Source organism: Cnephaeus nilssonii (assembly GCF_951640355.1).
Source record: "Cnephaeus nilssonii genome assembly, chromosome: 13".
Classification (NCBI taxonomy): Eukaryota; Metazoa; Chordata; class Mammalia; order Chiroptera; family Vespertilionidae; genus Cnephaeus; species Cnephaeus nilssonii.
Genome location: NC_137084.1, coordinates 40857130 through 40868951, shown reverse-complemented (window position 1 = coordinate 40868951; position 11822 = coordinate 40857130). Strand labels below are relative to the sequence as shown.

At 36.1% G+C, this 11822-nt stretch overlaps 1 protein-coding gene across 1 annotated transcript; it reads right to left on the bottom strand.

Annotated features, from left to right (window-relative positions):
* Positions 1-3949: 3949 nt before the first annotated feature.
* Positions 3950-7122, bottom strand: LOC307110117 (olfactory receptor 52Z1P-like; the record flags this gene model as incomplete). The annotated part of the gene is made up of 2 exons (XM_079789162.1): positions 3950-4908; positions 7110-7122. The coding sequence occupies 2 exons, from the start codon at positions 7120-7122 to the stop codon at positions 3950-3952; spliced, it is 972 nt and encodes a 323-aa protein (XP_079645288.1).
* Between the last annotated feature and the right edge of the window lie 4700 nt (positions 7123-11822).

Below are 11822 nucleotides of genomic sequence, written 5' to 3'. Positions count from 1 at the left end.
GATGTGATGGAGACTGATTAGAGATAGGAAGAACTTAGAAAAAGGTTAGGGAAGACCTTTTTGATGGGGTTAATATTTGAAGTGAAACCTGAATGATAATATTTAAAGCAGCCATTCAAAGAACTGTGAATGAGTATTGCAAGGAAAAGGTTGTCAGAATACAAAGGAAAGGGTAACTTTCATACTGGGAGAAGGTTCTTGCTAAGTATTGAGGAAAAGAAAGGGGTAAGATAGTTGGAGCAAAGGGAAAGAGTGGTTCTTGAGAAGGTTAAAGGGAGGCACAGGCCAGGTCATTGACCTTATAGATTAATGAAAAAAACTAAATTCAATCCAAGTGCAATGGGAAACAATGTTTTCAGCGATCTTTAAACTTGAGTACATTTGCACTGTTAAAAAGTCAATATGCAGTGATACAGCTAAATCATGCACTGTCTACTCCTTTTCATCCATTATCCATTTAGACTCCTCCAAACTTGAGTGTGTATCCTGTTAGATTGTTTTCTCTGTTTATACATTTCTCAGAATAAATGTGTTTATATTTTATATATAATAGTTTATGTTATATGTAATATATTATATATATACATATATACATATTTATATACATACTAGAGGCTGAGTGCATGAATTCATGTACAGGTGGGGTCTGGCCAGGCCAGCACCAGTCGGGGCGGATCAGGGTTGGGCCTGCTGTGGGGAGGGGCCACAGGAGGTGGGCTGCCAGCCCTGCCACCTATTGGAGTGGGGGGCCAAATGGAAGTAGGGCTAGCTGAGGGGAGGGGCTGTGGGCTGATGGAGTGGGGAGGCCGATTGGGGGTTAGGCCAGCCAGGGGGAGGGGCCATGGGCAGTTGGCTGGCTGGCCCCACCTCTGATCAGAGTGGGGGGACTGATTGGGAGTGGGGTTGGCCAGGGGGAGAGGTTGCAGTAGGTTGGCCAGCCAGTACCGCCCCCTATTGGGAAGGAGGTGATCAGGGGTAGGACCGGCCAGGGGAGAGGCCACAGGAGGTTGGCCACCTGGCCCCTTCCCTGATCAGTAGAGCCAGCTGGGGTAGGGGCTATGGACTGATCTGGGTCTTGGGGGCCCATCAGGGGTGTGGTCAGCTGGGGGGGGGTGAGGCTGCAGAAGGTTGGCCGGCCGGCACCCTCGTTCAGGGTAGGGGAGGCCAATGGGGGTGGGGCTGGCTGGGAGTAGGGGCTGCGGGAGGTTGGCCGCTGGCCCTTTCCCTGATCGGCCAGTTGGTAGGCTGCAGTGGGCTTCATAGCAACCGGTTGTTCTGTTGTTTTGGTCATTACCACATTCTGGTCACTGGGTTTTTATATATATATTCTCTCTCATCACATATATAGATGTATATATATACATCTATATATGTGTATACACACACACACACACACACACACATATATATATATATATATATATATATATATATATATATATATATATAAACTATTTATTATGGGATCAGTGTGACTTTCCTTTTTTTTAAAATATATTTTTATTGATTTCAGAGAAGAAAGGAGAGGGAGAGATAGAAACATCAATGATGAGAGAGAATCATTGAGTGGTTGCCTCCTGTATGCCCCCCCCCTACTAGGGATTGAGCCCGCAGCCCAGGCATGTGACCTTGACTGGAATCAAACCCAGGAGCCTTCATTCCATAGGCCGATGTTATATCCACTAAGCCAAACCAGCTACGGCACCAGTGTGACTTTTAACTTGTTGTTCCAATAGATTTAAGAACTGAAACCAGTCTAATCAAAGAATCATAGTGTGTGGTGGGAGTAATGATCAGTCAATATAGAAGTATGCAGAGCTGAGGAAAAGTTATGAATGAAAGCTTGGATGAAGTAGACTGTCTACAAAACTTATTCAACAGCAAGTCATAAAGTTGACTAATTGGATACACAAAATATATTTTGTCAAAACTTTGATAAAACTTCCATTTTTGGAGCATAAGTACTAGCAATGGTGTATTCAGCATCCATAGGTTAAAAGCATATTTTGTATTTGAAGGTCTTAATTTAAAGATGTTTATAATTAGTTAAATGTTACTTATACAAACAATGTACAGTTGATGGTACTGTTTGCATTCTCCTCAAAATGTCCTTTTTTACTATCAATTTTATTTTATAGTAAATATTATCTAATTTTTATATTCACATAATTTGTTTATTTTTAGTTATTATCTCTTTCATCAAGGTGAATGTGCTAAAGGAGAGGGGTAATTAGAAATAGAATCAAGAAATAGGGTAAAGAAGGGTGGGAACAATCATACTTGAATTAAAACCAGAGAGCAGAAATAGGTACTTGGAAATTCTATATGCCTAAATTTTGAAATAAAAATGTTGTTATATGAAATCTGGACTCATTTTCTTCCAAGATAAAAAAAACCAAATACACCCAACTAGTCATTCTTTATTTCATAGTTCATTTAATTATTCTTCATTCATTTCTTTATTATTTATATATTCAATAATAATTAAATGCCTCTTTACATAAAGCATAATGCTGATTCTTACAGTTCCAAAAGTAGCTAGAATAAGACATGAGAACATAGTACTTTTTTTTCTTCATGAAATAGACCAATTTATTTCAAAAGCACAGGGCAGACACATGGCATAGTACTTATTATTAAGATCTATACAAATGTTGAAAGGTATAAAAGTCATTCTTTTCCCCTTTATTTAGTTTTCATTTTTGAACAAGTATAGACATAGAATCTAGAACCATATGCATTTATAAAGTATTTTCAAGGCATTCAATCCAATTAATTCAACCACTAGACCATGCATATATTTACACTATATTTATGATCTCCCTTTTCATTGTCTGATGCCAAGGAAATAATTTAGCTCTTTTATTAATCAAGAGGAGAACGTAAAAAGGATTACACTGCAGGAATTATGGCAGATAGGTTTACAGATGATAAAGTAATGTGCCAAGTGCTGTAGAATGCAATTAGCAAGAATGTTTGGTGTGGGAAAAGCTAAACTAGGAAAATTGCATGTGCTTATATAAAAGAGCCACATGAATCCAGTGAACATAATCCTGACTATTTGCCATAATTTCTTCTCTTGAGAATTGCTCTGCCACAGTTTCATTCCTATTAAATCAGAATATGAAGGAATATAACTGATTGATACAGGTCTATCAACCTGACCCAATATGGGCAATTATATTTCTTGTCCCATAATCACTGCAGGTGGGACAGAATAGTATCACCAAATCCATTAGAGAAGTTCATGCTTCCTGCTGTTGAGGCCCTAGAGCAGCCTGGCTTTTGTCCTTCCTGAGTCATAGATCTTCAAATTATCCTTGGATGTCATGACATTACTCAAAACTTGCTTTTTTGTTTACTTAATCTAATCAGGGTAAATTTCTATTATGTGCAACAACAAAAAAATCTTTATTAAACTGAAATATTGAAGGAGATATTTTTTGGAAGCTTAGGGGATGATTTCTGAAAAGAAAAGAAACTAAGTACTTTGGAATCATTAGCATTTATTATTTGATTAGCTAAGGCATTTATCTAGTAAACAAATATTTATTTGTATATTCTGGGCTCTCTAAATATAATGGTAAGTTTAGGATCAGAATCAATCCTTGAATTTATGGAGTTTACATTTTGTCCTGTCTATAGCAAACTGACACAGAAGAGGCATTGTGTATTATAAAAAAGATACCCAAATCGCCTATGCTGTTATAGTGATATTCCACTATTTATTACCTTAATATGCTGAGATATTTCTTGATGGAACCTGAACAGTTCCTTTAGTTTCCCGTTCCCTAGTGTTAGGGAGCTAGCACTCAGAAATATGAATATTTTAAGCTCTATCCAGAGGTTAGGTGTTCTGGAGAATGATCTGTCCAGATTAATTCAGATGACATTTAAGCTTAGTTCTCCATCCTGGACTCCCTGTTTTCATTGCTTTGTAACCTTTGGATCATTTTGAATGGTTACAGAGCACTAGTAGTTTCATCCTTATCTGTTTAGTCTTTGCCCCATAAACAACGGGGTTCATGGTAGGTGGCACTAGTAAGTAGAGGTTTGCCAAGAGAATAAGGGTGTGCCTGGGCACATGTTTTCCAAAGCGATGGGTAAAGAAGGAAAAGAAGGCCAGAGTGTAGAATATCAAGATGATACATATATGAGCTCCACAGGTTCCAAAGGCCTTTGTCTGGGCTTCTCTAGACGGTAGTCTAAAGACTGTTTTCAGGATCACCCAGTAGGACAGGGATATGAGAACAAAGTCCAGCCCTGTAGTGAGGAGAGCTGCAGTGAGCCCATAAATGCTATTAAGGGCAATGCTATTGCAGGCCAACTTGGCAATGGCCATGTTCTCACAGTAGGTATGGTGGATAATGTTGCTCCGGCAGAAGTGCAGACGAAGAATGAGGAGGACTCCAGGGGTAACTACAGCCACACTTCGAAACACCAGAGCCAAGGCCACCTTGCTGATGAGACAGCCTGTAAATAGGGTTGCATAATGGAGTGGTGCACAGATAGCCACATAGCGATCAAAAGCCATGGCCAGTAGAATAGCAGATTCAGAGAGGAACAGAGCATGAACAAAAAACATCTGTGTGAGACATGCAGGAAACGTTGATGGGGAAGGGCCGTGCCAGAAGATGAGAAGCATTTTGGGCACTGTGACAGTACAAAGAAGGACATCATTGAGTGCCAGCATGGCCAGGAATAAATACATGGGTTCATGGAGACTCCTGTCCCAGGCCACCACTGCCATAACCAGGCCATTGCCTATCACAGCCAAAAGGTACATAAAGCTGAAAGGGATGGAAATCCAGATTTGGAAGTCTTCTAATCCTGGGACTCCAGTTAGCAGAAATGCAATGAGAGGAGTGGATGTATAGTTGGATGTTGTTAGAGAGAGGTAGTCAAAGTCTGTTATATAGAAAACAGAGAGAAAAGAATGTAAGTAATAGTAGAAAATGAGTAATCTCTCTTTCTACTCAAGTCCTGATCATTAATTTGGCATGATGAGGTAGAAGGAGAATAAAAAGTTTTGAGAAAAATTACTAAAGAACTAAGTGCATATGGGCAAACCACTTCTCTTTTATGAGACATCTTGTTCTCCCTGAAAAAATAAAAAGGTAATCAGAAAAATTGAGTTGAATCTTTTATTTTTGTAAAGCTAATTGCTATATTTGCATAATTGATGTATATGAGTTTCATACTTTTAACTGTACTATGTATACAGTTTTTGCCATCCTAGCTTGATAAATTCTTAAATCCCAAATATTACTTTTATCTTTTCACAAAACTGGATATAACACTGGAGAGAATTAATATTCCATTCTGTGATGAACAAATTTAATGGAAGGAGATGGGTTGGATGGTAGAGTGATATATAACTGGAGCCATCATGAAGACTCCTATCTTTGTTTTCATCCTAAGGGCATAAAATATGTTCATTTGGCCTAATTTTTCTACAATAAAGAAAAAAGTTTTATTCATCTGTCTCTCATTTGAACTCTTGAAGATAATGGTTGAATTAATGTGAAATTTAATGTTATGCTAAAATTGTAATATTATCCATACCTTAGTAAGCATTAAATCTCAAGGATCATAAAATAGAGTCAAAGAAGATGAAAATTCAGAGTATTGGCTATTCTCATTCAGAACAAGAAAGTCACTGAAGAATATCAGGTTCATAATTATTCAATGCCTATTATTGAAATCTTTCTACAGATAGAATGACTACTTTTCATATTCTCTAATAAAAGAATATCAACTTTAAAAAATAACAGCAGTTCTTACTTTTAATATAGCACAAATCATAAAATAAAATTGCTTTTCTTAAAAGAATAACTGACATGTAAAATTATTTACCAGGACTATGAAACATTAATTTAATTAGTCAAGTTTGTAATCAAATTCAGTAGATTGCAAAGGCACCAACTATGCTTATGAAGACTTTTTGACTGCAAATCTTAGGAGGTTTCAAAGTTATGAATAATAAATGCTATTTATTGAAAAAGAACCACTAAAATCTAGAATCTGCATAGCTCTGGCTTGCATGTGAGTTTGTCTCACCATTAGGTAGATAAAAAACTACACTGTATGTCAAGATTTCTAACTATCACCCCTTGAGTTAACTGAAATTCCTTTCAAATATTCCAGCCCTTAATAAGGAAGTAGGACCCATTATCACATTATTATATTTATTATTATTATTTAATATATGTTTTATTTTTTAAGAGAAAAGGGAGAGGGAGAGATAGTTAGAAACAACTATGAGAGGGACACATCAACATTGATCAGCTGCCTCTTGCACACTCCCTGCTGGGGGTCAAGCCCGCAATCCAGGCATGAGCCCTGACAGGGAATTGAATGGGTAACCTCTTGGTGTATGGATTGAAGCTTAACCACTGAGCACACTGGCTGGGCAATGATTATATATTATTCATATGTAGATCAACACATATTTCAATCTATTCTCCTTCATACTATCTCCTCCCTCTTCCTCCCACCTCCTCTCTCCCCCCCTCCCTATCTATCTCTCACTGTCTCTCTCTCAGACAATTCAGATGAGGAAAAAAAGACAAACAAATTCTCATCAAAAGGCAAACCCATAGAAGAGATGATGTGGTTTTTAATGAATCTCAAAGAGAGAGATATTTTTTAATGGTTATTTTGTCAACAATATGGAGGTGCAACCACTGTGTTTAGCCTTGTAAGATTGAGAGGTTTTGCTTCATTTTCAGCGCCTGTCTTTGCTGTGTAACTATCACACAGAAAATATCAGCATATTTAAACAGAGAACATATCACATGTCAGCACAGGAATGGACAATATAGCAGTAATGATAAAAATAATAATTGCAAATATTTATCAATGTTTAGAAGTGCTAAACATTTTCGTAAAACTATTCTAACCCCTTTACGTGGATTATCCAATATAATGGTTACCACTACTATATAAAGTAGCTATTGTTAGTATCCCAATTTTACACAGAAGGGAACTCAAGCACTGAAGGACTTTTCCAAGGTCACATCATTAGTAAATACATAAAGCGTGTTTTAAAGTCCAGGGATCCTAAGTGCAGAACCCAGATTTTTAACCATTAAGCTATTCTCATTTACCTTTTAGATGCATGATTTTTCAAAATCTTTGGGAACATAAAAAAGCAGATGTTTCTTCCTAGTGATATTCTTAGGTCTTAAGTATTAGGTCTCATGAGCAAGATAGTCATGTTTAGCTTATAAAAATTCAGAGAAGAAAGAGAGGCATATATATAGTCATCTCTGTTGTCCATCAATATTTATAAAAACAACTCAAGGAATAACCTCTGGGATGAGAAGGCCTTTGGGTATTTTTCATACTGAGTGATTGCTCTAGCATCTGAGACCCACAGTCTATAATTAGATTAGCTGACTAGGCCTACCACTTAAAATAACAATTAATGTGTATGGATATACAACCTTGATTAGGAAAGGAGTATGTAAGCTATGTTATAAACCCCAATTTTTGGTGGAGATTATACATCATAAGACTAAGGACAAATACAAGTCTATTAATAATTAAAATAAGTTTACAGATATATATTTAACTGAGGGAAAACAAAAGTTGACTCATTAAATGTTGCATACCCAGAAAAGTGAGGCAAGTTTATTGCAAAGGTTACAAAATACCATTAAAATAAGAAGATTTCTTTAGTGGAGATAAAGAATTATGATGCTATTTAGTATTTGGAGATATACATCAATGCCAGTGGTCTTTATATGTAATTTTATTTTCAAAATTAATTCTATTTTACTTTCTCTCTTATGAGACATCTTGTTCTCCCTGAAAAAATAAAAAAAGTTAACTAGAAAAATTGAGTTGAATCTTTTTATGTTTGTAAAGCTAATTGCTATATCCACATATCACATGTCAACACAGGAATGGACAATTTGACAGTAATGGTAAAAATAATAATTTCCAATATTTACCAATGTTTACAAATGCTAAACATTGAACTCTGAAATCATGGAAACTTTTTGTTCAAAGAGATCTAGTAAATCACCTGTTTTAATTCACTAATCTGAATTCATCATGACATTACTTCTGTTGACACCCATGACCACCCTTATCACCAGTGTTGGGAAATTATTTAATATAAGTCAGAAAATACTGAATAATATAAAATTGTGCTTCCTTTTTGAGTGGTGAACATTTAAGATAGGGTTTAATTATATGATATTCTTTTAGAATTTTCTTACATACCAAAATATAGGTCTCAGTCTCATCATTTAGTTGATCTCAAAAGATGGTGTTTAATCATAACTATCCACATTGCTCCAAAACAAAATCATTTTCAATTGTTTTTCTTTATATGATTTATGCAATTTTTCCTGGCATAGATTTTGGTCTTGATTCTTTGTTTTACACTTTGTGGTTTATGTCTCAAATGATTTGCAACCATTCATTTACTTCTTAATTTTTCCAACATATATTTTGTAGGTCACATGCATTGCTTGATTTCTTTTTAGTATGAATATTTCAGTAGAAAGAATAGACATGTTCCTTGTCTTAAACAAATAGACAATCTTCAGTGAAAAAAAATTCTTTTCCCAGGAAACATAGGGCACTAAGTTCCAAAAATAAAGAGTTCTGGATGATATGAAAGATGAGAAAGATAAATAAGGAACTAAAAATAACAACTGCAAAAAGTGTTCATATGTTTTTCCAGAGAATCTAGACTTAGGGTGAGGTAGGCTGGAAATAGAGTGGTTAGAGGCACAGATGAGATAATGTGTGAAACTTACAAGCTCCTACTTTGTCATTCAACCTTTTAGAAATATTATGAATTTCTCATGCATGTCTAGAAAACTATGCTTTGTAAGAGTAATGTTTTGAAAACTTTTGTTTTGTTTGTTTTTTCATATAATAGGTATAAAAAAGTCATAGTCAATCAGCAAAACGTGGGAGCAAGGAATATGTAAGGCCCTATGTAGCCTTTCAGAGATAGATGTGCTGGTTCATGAAGTATTTCTTTCACATTCTTGGCAGGGCATGCTGCAAATGGGACCTACCTAAAGCACTGACATTTCACTATTTTTATGTTACTTTATGTTATTTTAATGACTGCTTAAAGGCAAAAATATTTAAAGTGGGTTCTGTCCAAATAAAATATATCTTTCTTCTATTGAATATTCTTAGCCACACACTTTCCAACAGCTACTAAGAATTAATATACTATTTTATTTAAGTTTAGTTATATAATTTCATAACTCAGAAAAATGATAATCAGCAAGTAAAATTGTGAGACAAAGAATACTATTTGATATGTTAAGATACTAGTTAATGTCTGATTTCAGTCCATTCTGTAATTTTCTGCTTCATTATCTAAGTTTTACATGTGTACTTGCCAATAGATTCAAAGAAGTTAGGTTATATACATGGCAAAGTGGAATAATATACTTGTAAAGTCATACTAAGCAAGATAAAACTCTCATAAATGAAAGCTGAGAAAACTAAACATAATTTCAAAGATAGGTTGTGAAAAATCATGGAATGCCTTATGTTTTGCATTACAGATATTTTAACAAATCACTGCTTTAAATGAATAGTGGGGCTTCCTGATTATATAGATTATTGAGAATGCACTCTTTGTTTGTACAATTATTTATTACCTATCTTAGTTTAGTTACTTGTGGTAAATAAAAGGTCATAAGATGTTGTTCAAAAAATTCTAGAATAGTGAGAGAGACAAACAAGTGCATGAAGATTGTAAACTACAGATGCCTATCTCCTGGATTTTAACAGTGCATAAAACAGGCTTGAGAACAGGAGGGATCAAAAGGTATGTATATAGCCCATGATAATGTGCACAATGGGTGGAACATGTTTTCCAAAATGATGCATAATGGATATCCTCAGCATAGGGGCATATATCATTAGCACAGCTCAGATGTGAAAATACAAGTGTTAAGGGCCTTGAACTATTATTCCCAGGAGGCAATGCCTAGCACAGTGACAAAATCTTCAAATAACAAAGGAAAATGAGTACATAGTCCACTCTAAAGGTGACGAGAATGGTGATGAGGCCATAGATGCTTGTGATGTGCTGGTCACAGCAGGAGAGCTCAGTGATATCTGGGTATGTGAGCAGTATGAGTGGGATAACACATTAGACTTCCAAAACCTCACTCACTTAATTAGAAATGGTCCTAGACATGACAGCCACAGCCCATAGCAAAAGCCCCACGCACCTATCTTAGCAATGGTGAAATTCCTCAAAACAGTAGTGTACCTGAGTGGGTTGGAGATGGCCACCTAGTTGTCAACAACCACTGTGAAGAAGATGCCAGACTCTATTGAGAAAAAAACATGGATGAAGAACATCTGGATGAGGCAGGCATCAAAGTCTACCTCACAGTCATTGAATGAGAAAAGTTTGAGCAAAGTGATCAGGGTGGCAGCACAGAATCCCAAGTCACTGTCAACATGGAAAGAAAAAGGTACAGGGGTGCAGGAAGTGACTTTCATTTAACATCTCCATTGCTCATTTTATTATTTATTTACTTATTTTTAAAATCTTTATTGTTGAAAGTATTATATGTGTCCTCCTTTTTCCACATTGACCCCTTCCTCCTTTTCCCTTATCTCAGGCCTTCACCACACTATTTTCTGTGTCTATGGGCTATGCATATACATATATAAGTTCTTGGTTGATCACTTCCCTCCCACCCACCCACCCACCCACCCACCAACTTAACTCTGCCTTCCCTCTGAGATTCCACAGTCTGTTCCATGTTTCTATGTCTCTGGATCTATCCATGGCTGGGGGCTCTAGGATTAGAGTTTGGAAGGCAGCTACCCCGATTTTCTCTTGAGCATCTTTCTCCAGGATAACTTTAACATCCAGGCAACTTTTGCCTGGGGGAAACAATTGCGCCACCCTGTTGAAAAACCTCTCCCTTCATCCTGTGGAGTCTACACCTTGCTGTGGTTGACATCCTGAGGCTATTTAAGACTGAGAATAACAATGAGTTTACAGGCAGAGGCAGATCTCTGGAGGCTTTGAGTCTTTGCCTGATCTCCTTCTGGACCCTGGGCTAGGAAAACCAGATCTGACACACATCTTGGTCCTTTCCAAAGGTCCATTACTCTACAAGCTGTGGATTACTGATAGCTCTAAACAGTACTCAGGGCCAGTCACAAAGAGCATCCATTGCTCATTTTAGAAATCTGGTGAATTGGAGATAAATTTACATCTTTAGAAAGAGTATCTTAAACCAAAGGCCACAAAAGAAAGCAGCCTTCCAGAGAACATGGTTTAATTATACAGATTTGAAGAGAAAATAAAATCTACAATAAGAATTACCTTAAAACCTCACCTTTCCTGAAATTTTAGTTAGGATAAAGGAGATACAACTCTCTACTCAACTATTACTATATACTTTTATTAAGACTCTTTTTTTTTTTTTTGCTGGCAACTCTACTCTTTCTCATCTATTCAATAATGGGACAGATGATCTTAAATACATGTTTGATCATTTAATTGCAATTCATTAGTAGTTGCATATTGTTCTAAGAATTAAAACTAAAGTAAAATCTCATCTTTCATAACCCTCTTTCTGTCTAATTTTCAACATTTATAATTGAAGTTTCATAGACACTTATTTGTTTTTCAGATGGTTCAATATGTTCTCAACTTCTATTTTTCTATTCTGTTTTGTCTAAAATTTCCTTCTCTTTTATATTCCTGAGGTTACTTACCTTGTATCTAGACCTCAATTACATACCACTTGCTTAGGGAAGTCATTACTCAGATTCTCTTTGCTCGGTTAGAGACTCCTATTAGAATGTCA